This window comes from Carettochelys insculpta, chromosome 21, assembly GCF_033958435.1.
Source record: "Carettochelys insculpta isolate YL-2023 chromosome 21, ASM3395843v1, whole genome shotgun sequence".
NCBI classification, from domain to species: domain Eukaryota; kingdom Metazoa; phylum Chordata; order Testudines; family Carettochelyidae; genus Carettochelys; species Carettochelys insculpta.
In genome coordinates this window covers 9280105-9306573 of record NC_134157.1, presented here as the reverse complement: position 1 = coordinate 9306573, position 26469 = coordinate 9280105, and the positions used below count along the sequence as shown (strand labels likewise).

Genomic DNA, 26469 nt, shown 5'->3' with positions numbered 1-26469 from the left:
TACAGGGTAAGAATCTTCCAAATTCTGTAGGGATGCTACAGTGTAGTCACTAGACCATCTACCAACATAATATTTAGCATATATTAATTATTTATTGTTTCCACTGTGGTAGAGGCCCCACCATCCTGGAGCCTAGAGTTGTACAAGCACATAAGTAAAAGATGGACTCCTCCCCAAGGATCTCAACATGCTTTATGACTGAAGAAAAGTGTCATGATCCCAACTGCAAAAATGGGGCACGTGAGGAACAGGGAGCCCATGGCATTAGCCCACATCCATAGGCAACTAACTGAATTTTTCCCTACCCTGACTTCAATGCCTACATTGAGTTACAACAAACTCATCTGTAGATCAAAGATCATAGAATCATAGACTCCTAGGGTAGGAAGGACCTCAGGAGGTCATCGAATCCAGTCCCCTCCCTAGATCAGGATCAATACTAACTAAATCATCTAAACTAATATAACTAAAGTTTGACATAGACTTTACAGGCTTCTACTGTGTATGCCGTGCCCCTCTAGCTTGAGGTCTTACCGCTAGCATCTGAGCTTGTTGCATGAAAGCTTCTGCTGCAGGAGTTGTCCTGAGAAAAATAATACAACTTTGTTTTGTCTAGGGGCTTCCATTCAAACTGCCCGTTGCAACTGTCTTATGGTGTTAACTCATAAATGACTGCAAAGGGAACGTGAAGTCAAGAGGGAACGTGTTTTTAGCTATGGGTTGGAATAAGATGTGGAGTCAGAGAAGTAGGAGGTTCCAGATTGCAGAAACATCCTCCAAAAATAGCAAGAGAAGTGAAGGGACATGGACAAGGACATTACTACAGTCCTGGGGTCAGGGAGGATTGTTGGCAGGAGCCGAGAGCAGAAGAAGGGCTGAATGGAGAAAGGGGTAACGTCCCTATGGTTCTGTGCGCATGCAAGGAGGAAGGCAGCAGCATGCTGTGTGGGCTGGAGAGCTGAGATCTGAGGAGTTCATTACCAGGAGATTGTATTTAAAGTTCTTTGAGAGACTGTGAAGCAGACAGCTGGATGGTCTCAAATACGCCTTAAACATTTTCATTCTTGCCTAGCTGTCAGGCTGTATAATTAAAGGGCCTGTTGCTCTGCCTGATATGCTTTCAAGTAAACACAACTGATGTGTTTGATAGCACTTTCCTTAAGGATTCAATCCATGGCCTGAGACTATCATAGCCAAAGCAGCCAGTTTAAAACTCACCAGAAATGTCTTCCACCCTTGGATTGAGAATGTGCCTCTGAAATAAACTGGTGCCCATAAAATGGTGGAAGCGGGGTGGACTAGTTAAAAGACCAGAGAGGGACTCAGGAGGCATGGGGTCTGGATCAACCACTGCCAGAAAATGTGATCTCGAGCAAGTCACCTGCGACCTGGCCTTGAGAGTGATAGTGGGTTGCACGAGCCAAATACTCTGTCTGGGTGTCTAAGAGAGCCAAAAAAGTCACAAGATCATTAGTAAAATCTGTACCATTATCATCTGTAATGATAGAGGCCAAAGTCAGATGATCCAAAATATGATGGGTAGTGGGGCAAGAGAGTTGGCCTTGTATGGAGAAACTGCACTCTACTTCATATACAACCCTATCCAAGACTGATCAATTTGAATCGGAAACCAAATTGTGTGCCCACTGCCTCCTGATAATACACTGCACTGTTGTAGATCTCTCCCTCTGGAGACCTCAATAAGCAGTGTAGACATGACTAAACAACTTCACTTGTGGACCAATAAGGATCGTTCCCCCCTTTCACCCAAGTGGTTCACTGATTTTTCAGGGCCTTGCGGGTTATTTATGTTGGGAGGAGAAATAGATGATGGAGTCAGGCTATATAAGTTGGTACAATCCTGTTTATTTACAAGGAATGTACCAAGTTCTTTTTCCTTCAATGCAGAATGACCCAATGAGCAGCACACAGGCTCTTTGCTTGTGGAGTTCGAGCCTCTTTCTAGCCAGCACTCAGTTAAAAGGTGCTCTCCCCCAGCTCTTTCCCAGTTCATGCTACAAATGTTTCCCTGGCTACAGCAGTGCCAACAGTAGCCATTAGCCCAGGAGAAGGTGGGAGGGGGGTCTGGCTCCTTGCTCAGGCTTAGGACAGTGAGCCCTGGGCCTCCCCTCTACCCACGCTCCCTCAGAAGTACATGCAGAGCAGTGGCACAGTGCTCCTTGGCATTTCAAAGGGACCCAGAACTCTAGCCGCCGCCGCTGCTGCTACTTCAGCAGTGGCAGGAGCCAGAGATTCAGGCTTCTTTGAAATACTGGGCCTGGGGGCAACTGCCTCCTTTGCTCCCTCCTGACGGTGGACCTGGCTGGCTGTCAGGCTCCCTTGCTGCCTCCTCTGTGGTGTTTCTCCTGCTCCTCTCTCTCAGCCATGGCTGCAGTCAAATCAGTCCTCCACCTCAGCATTTGTTCCTGGAATCTCAGGAAACTGCATGAGCTGGGTGGCCCAGCCCTGCATGTGGTCTGGCCTTGGGCAATGGTTTTCTGTTGTTTCAGCTATCACTAAACAAAACAACTTTTAATTATTCCCTCCTTTAGCCTGACTGGGTTGCCATGTCCCAAAGCTTTAGTTAGGAGTCTGACAGCATAACAATGTTATTGTCCCCATTTTTCACATGAGAGGAAATATAGGCACCAGGAAGTATAGAATGTGCTCCCAAGCTCCTCCAGTTCCTGCTAATTGTTGTCTCTCTTTCCTCCCCACTCCCTCTGCAGCCATTCCAGTTCAGCTGCCCTAGCTGTCACACTGAGGGGATGTGGCTCTACTCATTCTCCTCCCCTCCCATCTGTTCCAAGGAGAGGAGTGAGCAGGCACATCACACCTGCTTTACCCTGCTTATCCACATGCAGGTCTTGGTGACCTGCACTGGTGGAGCTCATATCTACTCCCATCCTGGGCAGCTAGGCTGGGTCGTAGTCTGGCCCATTGTTTCTCCACCTGTGGCCCAGACAGCACAGAGGTGTAGCTCATGTACCATCCTCATGGTCATACAGGTAGTGCTGGATGTGGCTCACAATGGTAAATAATTTGAGAACCATTGCTCTTGCCCTCAATGATTTATCACTCAAGACTCAGCAACTTTTATTTTTCCCTACAGTGTAACTTTCTGCACAGTTAAAACCAGCACTTGCTTTTTTAAAGATTTATTTTTCTCATAATACATTTAAAAAATTTAGAAATAACTTTTATAATTGTATAATGTTGCATGGGAGCTGCCAATGTAAGTCAATACTAGGCTAAAATATGCAGCCCACAGTCTTTTTGCTCACTCTCTGGTTAGGTTCTGTCTACTCACAAGGATAGATCTGTAACATGACAGTAGGAGAAACTAACTGTTGAAGAAAAAATGGTTTGAAATAAGGTAAGACCTGCTGGCAGCAGTGTATCTTCTGCAGGTCTCCTTTGTCCCACAACAGCTCAGATTTCCCTAGCTAGTGCTGTCATCCAAACCATACACAGTTTGAAAGAGTGCTATGGTGCTCACTGCTAATAGACTGTTAGCTAATCTATGGCCCTGCTTTGTTAATGCTGTCCCTGTTGATTTTTTGGCAGGCCTTGCCTTATGTGTGTCTCCTCATTGCGATGCTCTTCTTCATCTATGCCATTATTGGCATGCAGGTAACATTTTAGGCTTCAGTATCTAAGAATCTAACATTTGTCATGCAGACACAGAGCATGAGACAAGCAATTGCTACTGCCTGCCTCCAGCAGCAGGCCTGTTTTGGTGTAAGGTGAGGCACTCACCTGGTTCCAGAATAGGAGATGCGACCTTTACCCCTGCCCCAAGGTCCTGTGACAGACAGTGCTCAGACACACTGACAAATTGGGTTGTTCCCCTCTGATAGTCCTTGGGGATCCAATTTAGACCTGGAGTGAGTGGAAGTATCTCTGATTGAAAACTACACCCACATACGCTAAAGCTATATTGGTTCCATCAGTTTTGGAGACAGCCAGCTTCATTTGCAGGCAGGCCATCTTCTCTTTTGTTTCGCACCTTTCCTGTTCCACCTCCTTATGCCTCTCCAGTGTATCAGGTACCCATTTTGCACAGCTGCTGAATGTCAACTTGACACAAGTTACATTACCATTCTCTATAACATCTGCTGTGCCGCTCTCCTATATCACTTCTGACTTGGGCCTAGAGATTCCCATGGGTGCTGACTCCAAGCTGCCCTTGGTCCTAATTGTTTTTGTTTCCTTTTCCAGGTATTTGGAAACATTGCATTAGATGATGAAACCTCGATTAATCGACATAACAACTTCAGAACTTTCCTGCAAGCCCTGATGCTATTGTTCAGGTAAATAAAATCAAATCTACAGATTTACAGCTTTGTCACATGAGTAATGAGTCTCTGACTTGATGTTCCAGATTAATTTCTGAGGTTATATGAGTTGCATAAGTCCTCTAAGCACAGCAGTTATAATGAAGCATAGCTCCTGCCATTTTCTCTATGCATGATACCAAAGTATCACTGCCAGACTTTGCACACAAATTGCCGTTTCATTCCAGGTGAGTTTGTGCCACTCAGATTTTGCGTTTTGAGAAATTCAACATAATGGCTATTTTTGCATAATGAGCACCTTCATATTTTAAGAGCTATTTGTGGTTCAGAATGAATCCATTTCCACTTGGGCTCGTTCTCATTGGAAAAGGAGTCCATTCTCAAGTGAATTGTCACAACATTTTCAGTCATCATGGGGTGTTCTAACAAAAGGAGAAAAACAAACAAGCCCTCCAGGGATGTTCTCAGGGTTTTTGGTGCCCTACACAGTCCTCACAGAAGAGTGAGGGGGAATTTAATAGCAATCATCAACTCTCTAAAAAGTGGTTCCAAAGAGGAAGGAGAGAAGCTATTCTCAGTGGTAACAGATGACAGAACAAGGAGCAATGGTCTCAAGTGGTGCTGGGGTAAGTCTAGGTTGAACATTAGGGAAAACTATTTCTCAGGATGGTGGAGAAGCACTGGAATGCATTACCTAGAGATGTGGTGGAAGCTCCATCCCTAGAGGTTTTTGAGTCCCAGCTTCGCAAAACTCTGTCTGGGATGATTTAGTTGGGATGGGTCCTGCTTTTAACAGGGGCTTGCACTCAATGACCTCCTGAGGTCTCTGCCAACCCTATGATTCTATGGCTATGTCTATACTAGACATAGCAGTCAACTGCTGATACACAATTTTAGCTATGCCAATCGAGTAGCTAAAATCGACTTATAAGTGGTTGACTGCTGTGGCTGTCTACACGGAAGAAGGTTGACGCGAGCATTTCTCCCGTTGACCTTCTTTAATCCTTGCCACTCGCAAGGAGTTCTGGGATTGACTTTACCGTGGAAAGCACCGTTTCACACATGCGCAAAACAAAACCACAGAAGATCAACCCTGAGCGGGTTGATCTTCCATGGTAGTGTGGCTGTTGGCTGAGATTCTGCTAATAAACTGGTGCCCTTATATCTCACTTGCTTTTAGCAAAAAACAAACGTAAGTTTACAGTATTGGAAAACTTGCCACATGCCCTTTATTAAAACCAGTTTGAACAAATTAAGCACATTATAATACTGATGGACTTGGCACTCTATTTAGCAGTGAAAGGAAAGCCTGTCAACATTTTTTGTTTCTTTAATGAAAAATGGCCCACATCCTTCCCCAAAATAAACATGTCACAAATAACTGTCAACTTAATTTTCTGGCTTTGGCTAAGGTATTAATTTTTTTAAAGTGTTAAAAATGGATTCAGGATTGTTATGAGCACTCAATTTCAATGATTTTGAAAAACATATTAAAAATGTCACCAAGTCTCTAGCAAAAAAAAAAAAAAAAAAAAAAGGAGAACCCTGCACAAAACATGTGGTTGAAAAAAGATGTAAAGAGGAAGAAACAATCTGAAATGAAAAAAAAAAAAGAAAAAGAAAAAGCTCTGGTCTGATGATAGTATTCTATTGCTGACAACACGTTAATGCTCAAAGCTGATCAGTGCCAGCGCTGGAAACTGCTTTCATGTTTGGCTCACCCATTGCAAGCAGGTCCAATAGGTGCAGCAGAGGAGACAGAAAGTTGTGGAACTCCATATCTACCTCTTGGGGTGCACAGAGACAAAAGCAGCAACAAACCCTCATGTCAGGTCACAAATTGATTTCTTAATTGTAAAAAGATCTGACTGTATTAAAATCTTACCCCTGGATCCTTTAGCCAGATCCTTTTATGGCCTTTTATCGCAGCTGCAGCAGCACTAGAAACTGTAAAGCAAGTGTAACTGAGGATATTCCTAAAACGGGGAATTTTTGAGAGGTCTGGAGCTGATTCTGCTAGTTCTGTGCTCTTGTAGAATAGTGGACAGAGGTCTGGGGCCTGACTCTGGTGATGCCCAAGTAGTTCACTGTGGACAACTTGGAGTAGTTTCATGGCTGCTCTAACTTGCCCAAGGAATCAAACCAACCCTAAGATAAGAATCAAGGCATGTTAGTTGGATACTGTGCAAGAGGTTTTCGCTACTTGTGCTATATATATCCTGTAGATATGTACAGGAGTTCAGCATCCACAGCTGCCCAGCCAGCACAATTTGACAGCCCTGGGAATAACAAATTTATGAAGACTTCTGAGCAGCAGCATTTTACAACCATTTTGCACTGGTGCAAATCGCTTTCTAAGATGCTGGGCAATGGAGAATCAGACTCTGACCAAAGTTAGGGTCTTGATGCATCAAGGCTGAGCTTCTCTGGCCAGCAATATATGGGAGGTCAGACTAGATAATCATAATGGTCCTTCCTGACTTCATAAAATCTATGAATCTGTGAAACTAAGTGTCAGAAACGGGGTGGGAGAGGTCATAGCTTTTGTTGGACCTGCTTCTCGTGGTGAGAGAGAAGCTTTTCAAGGCACGAAGAGCTCTTCTTCAGGTCTACATGGCACAACAAGCTTGTCTCTCTCACCAAGAGACGTTTAGTTCAATACAAGATGTTACTTCACCTACCTTGTCTCTAATATCCTGGAACTGACACACAACACAAGCTGAGCTTCTGTCATTTGACGGAAGAAGCCTCAGAAAAGTGACAAGAATTGACGATTGCTGTGGTGGAAGATATATTTGGCCGAGTACTGCGGGGATTGGTGGATTTATTTATTTATTTAATAGCATGTGGTGGTGGTTGGGAGTCACTCTGGGAAGATTCAAGGTTGTATTGACATCTGCTTCTTAATGCCGGAACTGGTGCCTTGGGAAACATAAGGAAAGAGAGAGGGGGAAAGACAATAAAGAAAACCCAGTAGACTTTCACAAGAAAAGTGTAACAGTGTCAGCATGATAGGCCATAGTATGCTGACATATTCACTCACAAATGATTGATTCAGACAGGAGAGTCTGGTTTTGTTTCACTTCCTCTCTGTTGTGTTTTAGCTGAGCTGTTGGATTTGGGGAATGGGAGAGAGTTAAACTTGTTTGATTACATTTGTCCTTTGTACTTGACTGACTTTAATTAATCTATTTTCAATTTCTAGAAACTGGTTAAGTTTATTCTATCTGAGTCTGCCAGGTTGATTTTGTTTCCCTATGAAGTGGGGTGGAGGGAGGAATCTTTCATTTCTTTCTTTCATAAAGTTGACAAATGAAGCAAGTACAGTAAATGCCAGTGCAAACTGCTTCCAAGAATGCATGCTAACACGGGCAAGCCAACAATGAAAGGAGGGAGTAATTTGTTACAAAAAATTGATACTGGAATGCAAAATAGAATTTTAAAAAAATGTTAGCAGGTGTCTTTTTGGTTTATGTGATTACCTGTACTGGGAACAGAAGTGCTGGGCAGAGCTTTGATCAGCCCTAATGGTGTACACTTTTGCAGTCAAAAGAAGCTACGCTTTTGCCATGCATTGAATCTTTGTCCCCCATCTGTAGGAGTGCCACAGGAGAAGCTTGGCATGAGATCATGCTGTCCTGCCTCAGTAACAGAGCCTGCGACAGACTCTCCGGCCTCACCAAAAACGAATGTGGCAGTGATTTTGCCTATTTTTACTTCGTCTCTTTCATCTTCCTTTGTTCCTTTCTGGTAAGTGAGCCCCAGTCTCTGCTTTCCTTCCATCTTATCAAGCCACAAGCCTCACATCAGCATTGGCCAACTCCTCCTATTCCCTTCACATGTAGCAGGGAGTAGGTCCTTCTTCCCATTTCCTTGTTTTCTGCTGCTCCTGAATTAAGATTTAGGCAACATCACAAGACAGTTCCATAAAAGCATGTATTGTATTATCATGATGATGAAAACCCTTTAATCTCCAGAGATAATTTAGTAATTACTTAATGCACAGGTTTTTAGCTTTCTTTCTGGGAGGTGGGAGTCTAATTTATGGAATTAAACATTATTCTCTTTTCTCTTGGTTTCTAATAAGTTTTTGAATAATGGGATTCAGAATGTGGAGGGTGTGGGCGATGGGAACATCCTCAGCTTTATGTTGCTTTTGGAAACCACCAAGTCTGAATGATGTTTTGGGGGAAAAAACTGATATTCCATTCATCACGTTTGGGAGATTTTCCGTCACAAAGGTGAAAGATATATATTAAGCTGCTGTAGCTGATTCATAACATTGTTCATCAGGCAGGATGGGATCTAGTCCTTTAACTTAAGTCACATTTTGAAAATCCCTTGCAAACACCTGAAAGGCAATCCATTCCTGGAGGCTGATTCTGCCTTCATGATGCCGGGTTTTATGCTGATGTAACTCCACTGGTGGAAGAGAATGGAGAATAAGATACACAGGAACAAACTCAGAGGCTCTGAAACTTAGCAAAAGGCAAATAGTGTTTATCTGTTCTACCCAACCTATGACTCCTCACTGCTTTCTACCACACAGACAACAGATTGCCTTAAAATTTAAAAGCTGCTTATGAAACAGAGCTTCACAAATGCATCCAATCCCTATTACCCTCACAAGGCTCAGTCCAGAAAAACTTGCTTCATATGTCATTTATGCCATCTCATGGGTTACCATGGGGGCCTTTGGCCATCTGGAGCCCTCTCCTTGGTATCTGATATCTCACTCTTCCTGCTTGGATTGAAATTTGTTAGCACCCTGGAAGCTGATAAAAAGCTACTGCTCCATTACTGATTCCTTTAGCATGTTGCCACTGTAAAGCTTTCCTTGTATAAATCCCTCACTTTAACATCATAAATTTTCTATTGTAAAGTCAGTTGGTATTCCTCAATTTCTTTCTGCTCCCATGAGAAACTTCATAGAATCCCACCAACTTTCACACTCAAAATGTAGTAGTGGAATTGGAGTTTGCAGTACATCTGTAAAATATTCAGTACAGCATGATCTTAAGCCTGGAGTCAGTGCTCACGAAAGCTCTGTGGGATGACACCCTTTGTTCATGGCAGACCATGGGGAGGCCACAGACGGAAGAATTAAGGGAGGTAGGGCTCCAAAAATAGATTGTGAAAAGTAAGCTAACTTCAATATTTCAGGACAGACTCATTACTCATTTTTCAAAATATATTTGAGACATCATTGTAACAAAACATGTGGCTCCCCATGAACAATTAAACCATCCTAGACCAGTGGCCTTGCCAGCAGGTTGTAAGTTTATGGTTCATTAGGTTTTATTACATCACAGAGTTGGAGGGGAAATTGTTTGTTTTTAATCTAGAGCTGTCAAGCGATTAAAGAAATTAATCTTGATTAATTGCATGAGTCAAAAGATTACTCAGGCAATTAATCATGCTATTAAATAATATTTTTTGAAATTTAACATTTATGGTTGTAGAGAAAAAAAACATGAAAAAAAAATAAACAGAACCCAAGCTTTATTTTTCTACAGATCTCCTGATTTTCAAATCAAATCTCTTAGTTATTGAATGCTTGGGATTAGCATGAGGAAGGTGCAGCATGCAGTTTTGCCCAATGTGCACAGGATTTCTTATAAGTGCTAATTCTACAGTGAGATCTGCTAACGTAGACCCATGCAGAGTCATAGGACAGGAAAAAGGCATCCCCAAGATCCATTTTCATGTCAGGACCAGGATTTTATTTGGCATTGTGCCTCCAGCAGAAGCCAGTTTCTGACATGGGAAAGTGAATCAGCCATCATGAAGCTGGCCCATGTGTAGGTATAGGAGCAAGGGGAATTCGTACTTGAGACCTGGGAGCTGTTAGCCTGTGACCTGAAGCATAACAATTTATTAACCCTCATTATAAAGGATATTGGTATGCTCCATGCCTTTTGAAAAGTCTAATCACAACCTTTAAGTTTACTGGGAGCTCTCTCTAGCTCTCTAGCCAATATAGTGCACCTTCACCAAAGTATTCACTTGGCTGCCATTCTGCAAGCCAGCAGTTTTCCAAGAGTTAATTCCAGCCCCTCCATCTTTTCCCCTTCTGCCCTCCCCACAGCACCTAGTAAATTATTTTTCAAACAACACACAGACCATGTCAACACTAGCCAAAAACTTCAAAATGGCCATGCAAATGGCCATTTCGAAGTTTACTAATGAAGCACTGAAATATATATTCAGCACCTCATTAGAATGCGGTGGCCACGGCACTTCAAATTTACGCGGCTCATCCGGACAGGGCTCCTTTTCAAAAGGACCCCGGCTACTTCCAAGTCTCCTTATTCCTATCTGCTCTTAAGAATATGTATTTCAGCGTTTCATTAGTATATATTTCAGTGCTTCATTAGTAAACTTCGAAATGACCATTTGCATGGCCATTTCAAAGTGTTTGGCTAGTGTAAACGTAGCCACAAACTTTTTGTTATGGGTGATAAAGGGCAGCTGAGTTGAGCAAACCTGAGCTGAATGTGCTTTGGGTTAGGCTGCTGCTTCATTCTGTTCCAGGACAGCTCACTGCTAGCCATGTACTTGGGAACTGTGAGGGTGTTTTGGGGTTTCTAGCTCAGAGAATAAAGCAGCCCTTCCCTGCTAAGACTCCTGTATTTACTTTTATCTGCGAGCATTGGAAAAGTGAAGCACTTTGACTGAGGCATGAAAAAAACCTATCATAAAGTCAGGCTGCAAGTCAGCGCTTGCAAAATTAGCATTTAAATGACCTAAGGGAATCCAAAGCATTCTGTGCAGAACTAGTGGGAATCTCTGCTTTGGATTACAACAGCCCCAGGTTCTGGAAAGTGTAAAGAAGGGCTGTCATTTTAACATCTGTGAATAATGCGCATTATTTTGTTTACTAGTAACAGAGAGGAAGCCGTGCTAGTCTATACACTATCAAAACAAAAAGCAGTCAAGTAGCACTTTAAAGACTAGCAAAATAGTTTATTAGGTGAGCTTTCGTGGGACAGACCCACTTCTTCAGACCATAGCCAGACCAGAACAGACTCAATATTTAAGACACAGAGAACCAAAAACAGTAAGCAAGGAGGACAAATCAGAAAAAGATAATCAAGGTGAGCAAATCAGAGAGTGGAGGGGTGGGGGGAAAGGTCAAGAATTAGAATGAGCCAAGTATGCAGACGAGCCCCGATAGTGACTCAGAAAGTTCCCATCATGATTTAAATATAGGGGCTCGTCTGCATACTTGGTTCATTCTAATTCTTGACCTTCCCTCCACCCCTCCACTCTCTGATTTGCTCACCTTGATTATCTTTTTCTGTTTTGTCCTCCTTGCTTACTGTTTTTGGTTCTCTGTGTCCTAAATATTGAGTCTGTTCTGGTCTGGCTATGGTCTGAAGAAGTGGGTCTGTCCCACGAAAGCTCACCTAATAAACTATTTTGCTAGTCTTTAAAGTGCTACTTGACTGCTTTTTGTTTTGATAATTTTTTTACTGTGTTAATTCTGTCCTGTATTAAGTGTAGGCATTAATGTGCGTTAACTGACAGCCTCATTTTTCACATTACTTCAATGTTTTTAAGGCTATGCTGTTTGACACCATTCTTGTTTAGTTTGTACTCTCTGATATATAGTGCAATTGAAGATAGAGCAAGTGCAAAAGCTCATCTGTAGCAGGCAAATAAACCTGCATAGACCCAGCCTGGCATTGGGGAGAGTACTTCTATGTAAGCCCTTTGATTTCTACCATGTAAGTTGACACCTGCTTCACTACCTCCTCTTACTGCTGTCTCTGAGTGTAAGGAGGGAGCAGTAAGTGTAACTAAGCCTAATGCATTTCAGAGGTAGGGGAGGGGAGTACTGAGAAAATATAGTCTAGGAGTACCGTTTTCAGAAGTGCCCAAGTGATTTAGAAGACTAAGTCCTAATTTCAAAAAAGACACACACTTAAGAACCTGAGTCCCACTGACTTTCAATCAGACATTGTCTCCAAAGTGTCTGTTACTTTCTAAATGGGTGTTATGCTTACAGGTCACTTAGGCACTTTCAAGAGTCCATTCCCAGATCTTTAAGAGGTTAAGAATAGCCACACTGGGTCAAATCAACAGGACATCTATCCCAATATGTGTCTCTGACAGTAATCTTGAGAGATCCATCCCATTGTCCAGACACCCAGATAATGTAATTGTGTCCCTGACCATCTTGGCTAGTTGACTATGCGTTGTGTGAGGAAGTACTTCCTTTTCTTTGATTTAAACCTGATACCTCTTAATTTCATTGGGTGATCCCTAATTCTTATGTTTTGGTAATGGGTATATGACACATCCCTGTTCACTTCTCTACAATATTTATGATTTTGAAGACCTGTCTCATGTCCTGCCTAAAACATCTCCAAAAATGGCCCGAGGATATCAACATCTGCAGCTGCTGATATCCACAGATTTACAGAGCTCAATCTTCTTAATCTCTCTTCATGGAAACTGTTCAATACCCCTAATCATTTTTGTTATCTTTCCCATCTCCTTTTCCAATTCAAGTACATCTTTTTTGAGATGGGGCAACCAGACTTGCATGTTATATTCAAGGTGCGGGCATAGCATGGATTTGTACAGTGGCATAAGAATATTTTCTGTTTAATTATCTGTCCCTTTTGTAATGGTTCCTAACATTCTCTTGCCATATTTGACTGCCACAGCATACTGAGCAGATGTTTTCAGAGAACTATCTACGATGACTCCAGGATCTCTTTGGGTTGTAACAGATAATTTAGAAATCATCATATGCATGCATAGTTGGGATTATGTTTGGAATGCACATTACTTTATGCTTATCAGCACTGAATTTCATCTGCCATTTGTTGCCCATTAACCCAGTTTGGTGAGGTCCCTTTGCAACTGTTCACACTCAGTTTTGGATTCAATTATCTTGAGTAATTTTTTTGTCATCTGAAAATGTTGCCAACTTGCTGTTTGCCCCCTTTTCTAGATTATTTGTCAATGTACTGAACCGCACAGGTTCCAGTACCAGTCCAGGAGAACCCTGCTATTAGCTTTTCTCCCCTGTGAAAACTCACCTTCCATACCCACCCTTTAATTCCTATCTTGTCATTAGTTATTAGGCCATAAAAATACATTCTCTTTTATCGCATGACTGCCTACTTTGCTTAAGAATTTTTGGAGAGGGTCTGACGGACCTTGCCAAAGGCTTTCTAGACATCTAGGTACTAGATCACCTGGATCCCCTTGTCCACATAGTTGTTGACACCTGGAACAAATTCTAGTCTATTGGAACATAGGACAAAGAATAAAGATGCTCAGATTCTTCTTCAAAGGCTTGTCCATGGGCATTCCAATTAGGTGTCTGCAGGTGCACATGCGTAGTAGCCAGCAGATATTTCCCGAGGATCAGTACAGGTGCCCCTGGAGTCACACCTTCATTTCACCCAATAGAGGCCTGATGGTCACCCCCAACCCCCTCCCAGTTCCTCCTCATCACCAGTGACAGTACCTGGAACTCCCCTTGCTCTTGCTCCTGCAAGTTGCTCAGCTGTTACGCTGTTCTTGATATAGATTTGTATTTTATAGCTGTTGAGTCATTATTTAGTTGGTTAGTTCTAAGTTTCTTTTATGGGGTTTTCCCCTATTTTTCCCTTAGTGCCACTGGTGCATGCCATGATCTCTGGGTTTTCTTGATGGTTACACAATAACAAGTAGGATGTCTTCATGTCACCTTCCTATTTGTGAGTCCATTGATGGCTGATCAGCCCGATTCTGGAGCTGCAGATCTTATCACAGAAGAGGCAAGTGTTAGTAGCTGTTGGAGAGTTGTGGGGAAGTTTTTGATGCTCTTTGCTTCTTCTCTGGCTCTCCTTGTTTCCGCTGCAGTAGGACCTCTCAAACTGTGCCACTCCCTCACAGATTATTGTTCTCCACTAGGGACGGTCTTGGGCAAGGTTCTCCCAATTGTCAACATTGATGCTGCATTTTTTCATGTGTGCCTTCAGCATGTCATTGCATTGGTTCCATTGGCCCCAAGTGCTCCTCTGTCCTTCCTCCTGATCATGAAAAGAGAATCTGCTTTGGGAGGTGCTGATCAGACATCTGAGCCACGTGACCAGTCCAACAAAGTTGTTGATGAATGATAATGACTTCAATGATGGTCATATCCGACTCTTCAAGGACGCTAGTGTTCGTGTGCCTATGCTCCCAAGAGATATTTAGAATTCTCCTGAGGCAGCATTGATAATATTGTTCAAGTGCCTTCAAATGATGCTGTGTATGTTGTCTGGGTTTTACATGCGCACAGTAGTGCTGGAATAACTACTGCATGGTATACAAGGAGCTTTGTCTTGGGATAGATGTCTAGTTTCTTGAAGGCCCTTTGTGTCAGGCAGGTCAAAGCAGAGCTTGCATAGCTCAGACAATGCTGGGTTTCCACATCAATGTCAACTTTAGCGGAAAGATGACTTCTCAGGTTTGGGAAATACTGCACATTTTCCAGCAGTTCTCCATTGACCTCAATAGAAACTACATGACAAAGTACATGACATTGTCCCATCAGTGAGGGTTGGTGGAGTACTATGTTTTTTTGATGTTGACATAGGCCTCAAGAGCATGAGGCCAAGATTCTTGTATGCTTCAGTGAAGGTGCGTAAGATAGTCTGAAGGCCTTTGGGGAGAAAGAGCAGCAACCATGTTGTTATCCACATACTAGAGGTCCATGATTGAGGTCATGGAGGTCTTGGTTTTAGCCTTCAGTTTCCTGAGATTGAAAAGCTTCCTGTTCATTCTATATACAATCTTCATGCCATCTGGAATCTTTCTGTCAATGAGATGAAGAATCATGGCAATGAAGATGCAGAATAGTCATAAGGCAATAATATAGCATTGTTTGACTCCTCTTTTGAACATAAAGGGGTTGCTTTGGGATCCATTGTTGCTCAATACTGTGGCAGTCATATTGTTGTGAAGCAGCCTTAAGATGCTAATGAATTTTTGGGGCTGCCTATCTTTGAGAGGATGGCCCACAAGGTGCTACAATTAGCTGAGTTGAATGCTTTGATCGGGTCGATGAAACTCACACATAAAGTTTGGGTTTGTTCATGACATTTGTCTTGCAGCTGCTGAGCGGTGATCATGTCTGCTATTGCTTGGAAGGGTCAGAAGCGACACTGGGATTTTGGGAGAATTTATTCTAAGAGTGGCAGGAGTTGGTTTGCAAGGATTCATGCTAAGATTTTCCCTGCCATTGCCAGAAGGGAGATGCCACAATACTTTCCACAGTCCAATTTTTCACCCTTCTTGAAGATACTGATGATTAGTGTGTCTCTGAAATCTTGTCGTATCTGCTCCCCATCCCAGATCTTAAGAATCAGGAGATGGAGCTGTTTATGGAGCTCTGGCCCACCTTCTTTGAAGACTTTGGCAGGGATTCCATCTAGTCTGGTTGCCTTATGACACTTCATCACTTTGATTGCAGCTTGGACCTCATTCAGGATAGGAAGTGTTGCAAGATCATCCCTAGGCAGCTGCTGAGGGATTTGGTCAAGGGAATCTAGGACCAGAGTGGAGGCGTAGTTCAATAGGTCATTATAATGCTCCCGCCAGTGAGAAGCAATGGCTTCACTGTCTTTCAAGAGTTGTGCACCATCCTTTGATTTCAGGGGATTGATTCCATGCTTTCCCATTCCACAAACACCTTTGATAGCATTGAAGAAACCTCTTGTACTGTTGAGGTCTGCAAGATGCTGGAGTCCTTGCACCTTCTCAGTCTAATGCTTGTTTAACGTTGGACTTCTCCCTTGGCCTTGGCATGCACTTCTTTCTTCATTGCACAGTTGATATCGCTTTACAGGCCTTCAAGACTTTCCTTTTTGCCTCAATCAGGCATTTAATTTCCCCATCATTCTCATCAAACCAGTCGTGATGCTTCCTGGATTGGTAGCCAGTGGTTTTGCTGCAAGCTCCAATGATGATGTCTGGGTTTTAAGATGTCAAGAACTACACAAAGTGCTTGCCCAAGTGTGACCCCTAAACATTATGCATAAGTGTCTGGGAGAAGGTCATGAAAACGGAATCTAAGGTCTTTTGGGAATTCCGACCAAGGACTCTGAAAGTATGAGAACAGCAGTTGAAGATCCTCTTTGCGAAGGCTGCTCTCTGACCTCAGTCGGCCCCCAGTACCCCTCACCATTTCAGCCAGTGCAACTTCCCAAGTACGTAGTGCATCAGCGCCCTCTTTACAGAACCATGCACTGAAGAATGGTTTCCGTTTAAAGCAGCAATGACTGTCAGTCTTGTCGGTACAGGTTCATCTAGCTGCTATATCAGCATTCCACCCAGGTGCATAGGAACACTTGGTGCTTGCGAACCCCATGGTCAGCCAATTCTTGAAAGGCCTTGATGGACTCTACCAGCAGGTCTGCCAACTCATCCCTGCCAGGGACCTCACTCTACTTCTGCCTAGGCTAACGGGGCTGCCATTTGAACCACTGGCAACATGCTTCCTGCCGTACCTCTCTTACAAGTTGTCTTTCCTGGTCACAATAACTTCAGCCAGAAAGAACAACAAGAAGTCCTGTGGCACCTTATAGACTAACCAATATTTTGGAGCATAAGCTTCCGTGGGCCAAGACCCTCTTCGTCAGATGCATGAGTGGTGGGGGGTGGGTCTTGGCCCACGGAAGCTTATGCTCCAAAATATTGGTTAGTCTATAAGGTGCCACAGGACTTCTTGTTGTTCTCAAAGATACAGACTAACACGGCTACCTCTGTGATACTTTTCAGCCAGAAAGGTATCTGAGTTTAGGTCCCAAACATTGGAACCCGTCCCTACTGCTTTCTATAAAGACAAGGTACAGTTCTGACCCCACCCCAATTTTCCTCCCAACGATGTTGTTACATTTCCATATTAACCAGGACATTTTCCTTCTGGTATTCTAGCCCAAGCTGCATTCAAGCCACCAGAAACAGAGGCTCCACCCACTAGATGATCACAGAGCACTGGGCTTTTACACAAAAAGACAGAACTGTTCAGAAAGTCAATCCAGATACCTGTGGCAATGGCAGCAAGAATGAAAGGCCAACCTGTTTCTTTCAAGTACATCTCATCTTGGATAGTGTCCTGCCTTTGGAAATGCTGCATCCTTGCAGGAGTACCTGCACGCTCACTCCACCAGGGCTCAGGACTTGTCTGAAGTGTTCTTGGCTCAGATCCCTACTCAGGAAATCAATAGAGCAGCAACCTGGTCCTCCATCCACACCTTCACCCAACACTATGCAATCACCCATCAGGTTCAGGATGACACAGCGTTCAGTTGAACAGTGCTCCAGTCAGTGCAAGACTGTGAGCCCACCACCAGAACGTCAGCTTGTGAGTCAGTTGACTGGAGTGCACATGAACAAGCACTTGAAAAACAGTTACCTTCTCGTCACTGTTGTCTTTTGAGATGTGTCATTCATGTCCGTTCCAATATCCGCCCTCTTACCCCTCTGTTGGAGTAACAAGCAAGAAAGAACTGAGGAGGAGGATGGTCTGCATGGCTGTATGTTGGGCACCATGAAGGCATGACTCCACAGGGTGCCCAGACAGAACTTATGGGTAGCTAGCAGCTGCTAGGGATAAGTCTTCTGGCTATTATGCATATGTGTACAGCACACACCTGGTTGGAATGGACATGAACAATATGTCTCAAAGAACAACAGCTACAAGAAGGTGAGTGACCATTTTTTCTGTTCTGCATTTTACCAAGTAGCTGAGTCAATTAGCTTTTCCGTGCCTCAGTTTCCTTGTCTGTGAAATGAGTTATGCATGCCAGGTAAATTGGAAGAAAGGTCTAAAGTGTGATTAATTAGCAATCATATGGTATATTATTGTGGTAGTAAGCTAAGGACTGGTGATGTCTCAATTAACAGGTCACAAGTGACAGCAATAGCACATCTTGTACGCAATCTCCCAATCAAAGATCCACCTCCTCTTTCACATGAGTTCAGAAGGATGCAGGGTTCTGTTAAACAGCTCAAACCCCTGATGTAATTGCCTGTGTTCATTTTAATGACTTACAGATGCTGCTGAGCTAAATTCTGTTTAATTGCAAGCAGAAAGCTTGCAAAATCCTCTGCCGTACTATTTCCTGATGCACAGTGTTATGCCAAGAAGCAATCCCCACAGCAGCATATCAGCCAGTCTCCATGAATAGAAAGCAGAAATACAGATGGCTGCCTTTTGCTACTCAGGTTTTATCTGATACAGAGGCATCACCCCCCTTGTTGGGTGAGAGAAACTAACATGATCTTACCTGTCTTTTGTGACCTTCCTAGTCTATCTTCTAAGCCAGATTCAGCTCCTGAGTTTTTTCCACTGACTTTAATATGAGTTGTGTTGGACACTTTTTCTCAGGACCATTTGCCAACATTGATATTAGTATCTTGTCATCCGATGCAGAGGCCTTTTGCATATACGTCTTATCTCCATCCCTGTGAGGAGTCTCATTTCTGAGATCCTAACAGGACTTCCAGGATCAAGACCCGTTCATCTGAATTGCTTTGTTTTGATTTGCTCTGATTGGAAGAGCAGCGGGAAATGGTCTCAAGAGAGGAGCTGTATACAAACGAATGAGAGATTGGTTGATTGGCACACCTGTGCCTCTTTCCAGCTGCATTATGAATAAGGAAACAATGTTTCTCCTGAGAGAATGAATCACATTGTACCAGTTATACCCTGGATTGTATCATGCTGCATAACTGCCTCAGTAATGGAGAGAGGCATTTCCTGTTACAATAATAAGTACGTATTGAATTTCACACTGGCAAATGGGGCTGTGTTAGCGGCCCAGGAAAACTAAGGCCTTTCTTTATCCACCACAGCAAATAAAGAGGAAATCAGTGTCCCGCTGTTCCCCAGTATGCTTTAATCCTGCCTTGCAAGGACTGTCTTTGGACATTCAGGAGGAACTTCCCTTTTCATAGGCCATTTATTCCTTAGCTCTCTGTCAAGGTGTCATAAAGGGAGTGCAAGGTAGTGTGCTTGCCACCTGTGGTGTCCCCTTGTGTCCAGGTGTGAAGCTGCAAAGAGTCATTGCCCCCTGCACTTTCTGCTGGCCATCTACTTTTAGCTGAGTCTTCTAAGGCTCAGCCCTTTGGGTGAGTTCAAAGCCCTTTCAGATAATAAAAAGTCCAAACAAATCTAATGTAATAATTCTTTGGCCTGCTGTACATCCTTAGTTCAACAATGCTGACCTCCGCTGCCTGCCTATAGCACAACAGCCCCACCTGGCCTCCGCCCGCATTGGTTACTACAGGCAAGGTGAACACATTCCCAGTCCTGAACTTTCACAAAGTCACATATTCTGCAATGTCTAGTCTTTTCCTGCACCATTCAGAGCAATAAGGTCTTTTTGCTCCTTTAAAGAGAAGAAGCGCAGCAGCTTATCACTCCATCTAGAAGACCAGGGGTGTCCAACCTTTTTTTATTGGGGGCCACATAGCAATTTTTTGTGTTCTGGGGGACCAAACACAAAATACCCCAAACCACACACACCCAGGCGTAAATCCCTCCCAGCACCAAACCACCACTCTCACCCCCAGGCTTAGATCCCCTGCAGCCCCAAACTGCCCCCTGCCCACCCCAGGCTTGATGCCCCTCGTAGCCAGCTGCCCTGTGCCCCAGCCAGGACTCTACCCCCAGGGCTGGTGGCTCAGTGCCCCAGTCAGTGGGGCTCTGTGGCCATTGGCCCTGTGACCTAGCTAGTGCCTCTGTGGAAGCCAGCCCTGCAGAAGCGGGTGCCATCACAGCAGCTGGCCCTGCAGGCCAGATAAGAAGGCTCCCTGGGACAGCTTCTGGCCTGTGGGCCACCTCTTGGACATCCCTACATCCCTGAAGTAGACTTAACAAGCACTTTAGTTCTAACACAGCACTGCTGATTTAAACGAAATTAAAGCAATTTTATTAACAAAAGAAGATGGGATTTTAGGTGAGTTCAAATATAAGAGAGCATAAGAAATGGTTACAAGCAAATAAAAATGAAACCTGCTTTCTAGTATCTAAAACTGAACATAGCAACATGCAGCATGTGTTCATGATGGCTTTTCTCACTCACAGTCATCCGGAACGATAGCTGAGCCCATCCCTACCACCTCCAGGTGAGGATCTCCTTGGGAAGCCCAAAGTGCTGGTTCCTTTACCATCTTAAGTAGAAAAGAACTTGGGCTTCTTTGCCCCTTTGTTTTATAGTCTAGTCAACTTTAGAAATGGATTCTTCTGAAGGTTCTCTCCCAAAGTAAAGTTTATTTAAGCTGTGAGGAAGGCAACATGGAGGTTGGTTGTGAAGGACAGTACATCCTGTTTTACATTTTCACAAAGTGGTGAGGAAATTTTTTTCTGTTTTCTTCAATCTTCTCCCCTCGTTACCTTGATGACCCTGTTTACTTCTTATGTGTAAATGGAGAGAAACCCACATTCCTTTGTTTAGGACAGACATGTTTAACCCTTTTACCTACGCCAAGCTGTCTGGCCTTGAACACAGGTCAGTAACATACAATGGGAATTTATAACTTGATATATAATGTTGTTAAATACATTTCATTCTGATAATATTGACCTGTGAGTTATTAGCGATACTACTTCATAAGGCACATTTTGACAAAGGTTATTACAATAGTATGCATGAAATGAATACGGGAATTCTTAAAGTCACACCATTGTAAGCCCTAGTTCAGAGCTTTATCTGACAGGAGTATTATCAGCTCCCTATGAGTTTCGTCTATAACATTGCTTTCTCCTTCTTAGTCCTTCTGCAGACCTAGTTTTCACCTGCAGGACTCCCTGGGATGGAGGCCCATGCCTGCTCTCTTCCCAGAGCCTAATAAGAGTAACTCCACAACTGTCTCCCTTCGCAAGACTCTGACAGTTCTCTTGGGCTACATCTACACTAGTCCCCCTCGTTTCAAAAGGGGGATGCTAGTGAGACACTTTGGGTTATGCTAATGAAGTGCTGCAATGAATATTTGGTTATAGGAATAAAGGGATTTCGAAGTCGGCAGGGTGCTTTCAAAAAGGACCCCATATAGACAAGCCGCACATGATCGAAAGCTGCACTTTCGAAATGCCACAGTTGCCATTTTGCTAATGAGGTGCTGCATATTCATTGCAGTGCCTCATTAACATATCCTGAAGTGTCTTATTAGCATCCCCCTTTTGAAAGGGGGAGGCTAGTGTAGACATAACCTTGGTGTTCTCATTGTCATCTTCAAGCCTTCATTCTGGGCTTGCCCCTGCACAAGACTGCACGCTTCCCACTAAGCATATCCATGTATTCTCAACTTGCAGCTTCGTTCATACACTTTCTTCAGTTATATATCTTAAATTGAATCCACAAGTTAAAAGGCAAGTTTGTTTCTTTCCTCCTCCACCCCAATATCTTTCCCCCCATGCAGATGTTGAACCTGTTTGTGGCTGTAATCATGGACAACTTTGAGTACCTGACACGAGACTCTTCCATCCTAGGACCCCATCACCTGGATGAGTTCATTCGGGTCTGGGCTGAATATGACCCAGCTGCCTGGTATGTACACAGCATAGATGTATATTTACACAGTATAGTGATAGTATGTATACTGTTATTAACATACCTACAAGTCCATAGGGAAAACAAAATGTAGAGCTGGAAAGTGCTGGAGAGGTAAACATTGCAACCCAGATTCACTGTATACTTGAGATTAACAAACCTGATGTAATTACAGGGGACATTTCTTTTAGCTGATGTGGGGACCAGAAAAGGAAGAATACTCAAAGCCTTAACACTGCCAGAAAAAGAATTGGTGTGATGCAAACTGAGTGCCTGGCCCTAGCTCTGTTGTCAAGCAGAAAAGGCATTTGTTATTCTGGGAGCAACTGAACACTTTTACTTTTCATTTCCCAAAGGGAAGGAGGGGAAATGTGTACTCTCTCCCCGTCTTAAGCATGCTAGTTGTACTTGAAATTGTTCTCTAAAACCAATCTGTGTCCAAAGATTATGTAGCATTTGCTAATAGACATGAATTTCCTTAATAATATAAAATAATAAAATGTAGCGTGTATTTGCTTTGTGGCCATGGAAAATCAGTGAAGTCTTTTTAAAAATTCACATTTTCAAAATGTCATTCCTCTCTCATAGGATAGATCTACACTAGCTGCAGAAGGTCGAACACTTAGGTTTGATCTTCTGGGGCTCCGTTTCACATGCAAGAAATGGCGCATTCCAGGATCAATAATGAACCTGGAACTCCTTGCAAGCTGCAAGGATTAAGGAATGTTGTGGGGAGGAGAGCCCCTGTCAACATTCTGCAGTGCAGACAGGGACCAATGTTGATGGCTGCAAAATAGATTTTAGGTACAAAATTGGCGTACCAAAAATTGCGAAGCAGCTGTTGACATTTCCAGTAAGTCTAGTTGTAGACTCAGAGTATGTTACGACAGACCAAGGGGAATGGAAGAGTAGAGTTGAGAGTACGGTGGATAAGAAGGTGGGCTCCCAAAATATTACCTTGTTACCACGTCTGGATCAAAGTTTACCTGAAAATATTGCAACAAGTGTAGGGAAGAAAGCATTATGTTAGGTGCCACCGGGATGACAATGCAGAAAGCTTTAAAAGGGCTAAGAGCTATGTAATGGCTTGTCTACATTACAGTTTCCCCACTCCAGTGAGCAGCAGGGAGCTAGAGCCTGGCTTCCAGCTCTGTGCAGCTCACAGTAGATATGAAACTGACCAGCGTTGCTGCACTGGCCAGTTTTGTGGCTCCCCTGAGTAGCACAAAATTTGACTTATTCAGGGTTGCGCAGGAACACAACCTTTGTGTAAGTTGGGGATCTACTGTACTTGTCAGGTTGACATACAATGAGGCTATGTCTACACTACAGCGATCTATCAACAGAGGTGACTGTTGGAAGAGATCTTCCGACAAAACTTCTGTCAACAGATCACATCCACACACAAAAGCAGACTGAAATTGCAATCCGCCCTGTCAACAGAGAGTGGCTGCTAAAGAGAGTGGCTGCTCTCTCAACAGAACAGCTAACTAGAAGCTCAGTAAACAGTGTTGCCTGGTGAACTAGAAGTCCTGTCTTTCAACAGAGGGCCCCCCCGGAGCACCTACACAACTTTTCTGTTGACAGAAACTGTCGAGAAAGGCATTATTCCTCATTGTGGAGCAGCAGAATGCTGTCAGTGGAGATACTAAGTTTTGTCAACATACTATCAACATACTGTTGACAAAATACATTTTGTGTACAGAAATTCCACAAGTTTTGTCAGCAAACCCCTGGTTGTGTTGACAAAACTCTCTAGAGTGGAGTAGCCTGACTGATCCATCAGGAGTCTACTGTATATGCAATAAATTGACCACCAAGTGCTCTCCTGTTGACTCTGGTACTCCACCAGAATGAAAAGCATAGGCAGAGGTGACAGAAGAGCATCATCCATTGACTTACCACAGTAAGTAGATGTGAGCACGTTGACTTCAACAATGTTATTCACATAGCTGAAACTGCCTAACTTAGATCGATGGCCCCAGCTGGTGTAGACAAAGCCTTTCAATCTGAAGATTTTAGATGTCCAAGTTTCCTTGATGTTTATGGCTTTCAGAAACTGTACATTAGGAATACTTTTTTTACAAGTTCACACCCCCTTTGTATCCATTATTCTCCCTCCAAAGCGCCAATACATTTTGTACAAAATACATCTGTCTTGTGGAAAGACTTCAGACTTGTACATTTACAACACACAAACTAAATTAAAGATGCCTCCAACCCCTTTTTGCTTTTCACTCTGAATTTGTTCCCCCACAAGCAGAGCTAAAAAGGTAGGAAAAATGTTTACAAAGAACATCTTCAAACTCTAATAAGAATACATTTAAATGGGTTTGACTCCAATTTAAGCCAATTTGGTTTAATGTAATAGCTTTAGTACAGTAGACAAATCCATTTAAACATAATTTTTACCATCTCAATTGTGTCCTTATTAGGGATTCAAACCAGTATAACTAGATTTTAATTAGTGCAAGTTCCTGATACAGACCAGTTCTTAGTGAATATTTGATCAGCAATTGGTAATTTTTATTTGCAAATCCCTCCTCTTTTTTACCACAGATTGGAAACTCAAAGGCCATGTCTACACTAGAGCTATTGGTTGACAGAAGTTTCTGTTGGAAGATATCTTCTAGCAAAATTTCTGTTGGCAGATGGTGGCCAGACTGCCAAGCAGATCAAAAGAGCAATCTGTTCTGTTGAAAGAGAGCAACAAGACTGCCCGGCTGTTCTCTCAACACAATGGCCAGCCAGAAGCACAACGGACAGAGCTGCCCGTGTCCCACAAGCCCTGTCTGTTGACAGAGGGCCCCCAGAACATCCACACCAGCTTTCTGTTGACAGAATCTATCAACAGAGGCATTCTGCCTCATGGGGGAGCAGCAGAATGCTGTCGACAGAAGTGCCACATTCTGTCGATTTACTGTCTACAGAACACCTTGGGAATGTGGATGTTCTACCAGTTTTGTCAACAAAATGCCAGTTTTGTTGACAAAACTCTCTATTGTAGACATAGCCATGCATGGCCATTTCGAAGTTTTGGCCAAGTGTGGCCACAGCTTACCAGTATGCAAGGTAGACGAAAAATAGTTATGTGCTTCTCCTGATATTCAGATGCTCAGATCATTGGGGTCAAAGAGAGGTGGTTTTCTGCCTGATATCCTCACTCTTCCAATTCTGAAGTGAAAGATTAAAATGTTTGTTTAAAATGACAATTTTTTAAAAAAATCATTAGTGTCTACTACATGAAGATGAGGGAGTTTGATTCTCTAATTTACTTCAGTTTTCCACTGGTGTGACTCCATTGAATTCAGCAGAATGTCTACCAATGTGCAACTGCATAAATTAAAGGGGAATTAGGTCGTTGGTATCTTAGACCTTGAGCCTGCAAAAACATATCTGTGCTTCATTTTTAATACACAGATAGTTCCATTAAAGCCACATACATCAGCTAAGCATAAACTTAACAGTTTGTATGTTGGAGACCTAAAATATCACTAATTTATGTTTTCTGAGATAAGATCCTTATCTCAGTTTGCTCATCAATAAAATTGACATAATAGTAATGCTGCATCCATCTTTGTAAGCTCTTTGAGATGCTCAGGTGTGCATGTAAAATGCAAATATTATGTATATAGCAATATGTGTTAATATTTTATATCTTTAAAATATTATCTTCAGTGTTACCAGCTTTCTTTTGGTTAGTATGTCTTTAACCTTTCCTGGGGAAAAATGTTCAAAATGTTGAGAAAGAAGTGAAAACAGAGAAAATATTACTATTTTTTGAAAAGGTATTTTGCTAAAAAAAAAAAAGGTAAATACGTTAATGCTGATGGATTAAAGGATGGTAGATACAACATACATCAGAGAGAGAGAGGAAGAGCTATGAAAACTACCAAATTGGTTCTGAGGAAAATCTGTCACACACAAATTGATACTGACAAATGACAATCTTGCTTTAACTGTCAGCTAGTTTTAGACATTTTAAACAGTAATAGCATTGAACTTCAGGATGACCTACAAAATAAAGTAAAATTGAATTTATGCCTGTTTGGACTGAAAGTTACCGTATTTTTCTTTTTTAAGAGTCTTCTCTATGTGTTGTCTTTGGAAATATTAGGAATGCCTTTTGTCGGAGGCCTTGGAGGACTGGAAGGCTACATCCACACTGCAGCCTTGAGTTTCAAAATAAGCCATTCAGGAATACCTATTCCGAAACAGCTTATTTTGAAATACAATAAACTCCTCCTTATCCAGTATTCATTAATCCAGAACTCTCAGATAACCAGCACCAGCCTGTGCCGGCTCCGCCCCTGCATTCTCCTGGCTGGGACTGGAACTGCTAGTTCTCAGCCCCTGGGCTGCTGGGGTTTCCCTGGTTCCAGCAGAGCTCCACTCCCTGGCAGAGTTCCCCCATGCCCCGAGGCTGCTGGCAGAGCCCCACACCCTCAGCTGCCAGTAGACACCCATGTGCTGGCAGACTCCCATGACCTGGGCTGCTGGTGTTGCCCCACACGCCGTCAGAGCCCTCACACATTGGCAGAGCCCTGCATCCCGGGGCAGCAGTAGACCCTTGCATGCCATTATTGCCCTGCAATCTGGCAGAACTCCATGCCTTGGACTGCCAGTAG

The 26469-nt window shown here is 43.1% G+C and overlaps 1 protein-coding gene across 1 annotated transcript in view; it reads left to right on the top strand.

The window, feature by feature from the left end:
• The window catches only part of CACNA1B (calcium voltage-gated channel subunit alpha1 B), a 502106-nt gene that overhangs the window by 423082 nt on the left and 52555 nt on the right, over positions 1–26469 (top strand). The window contains exons 35-38 of the mRNA XM_075015705.1: positions 3568–3633; positions 4222–4313; positions 7898–8048; positions 21711–21838. Coding sequence (XP_074871806.1) covers positions 3568–3633; positions 4222–4313; positions 7898–8048; positions 21711–21838 — 437 coding nt within the window. The remainder of the gene's footprint in view (positions 1–3567; positions 3634–4221; positions 4314–7897; positions 8049–21710; positions 21839–26469) is intronic.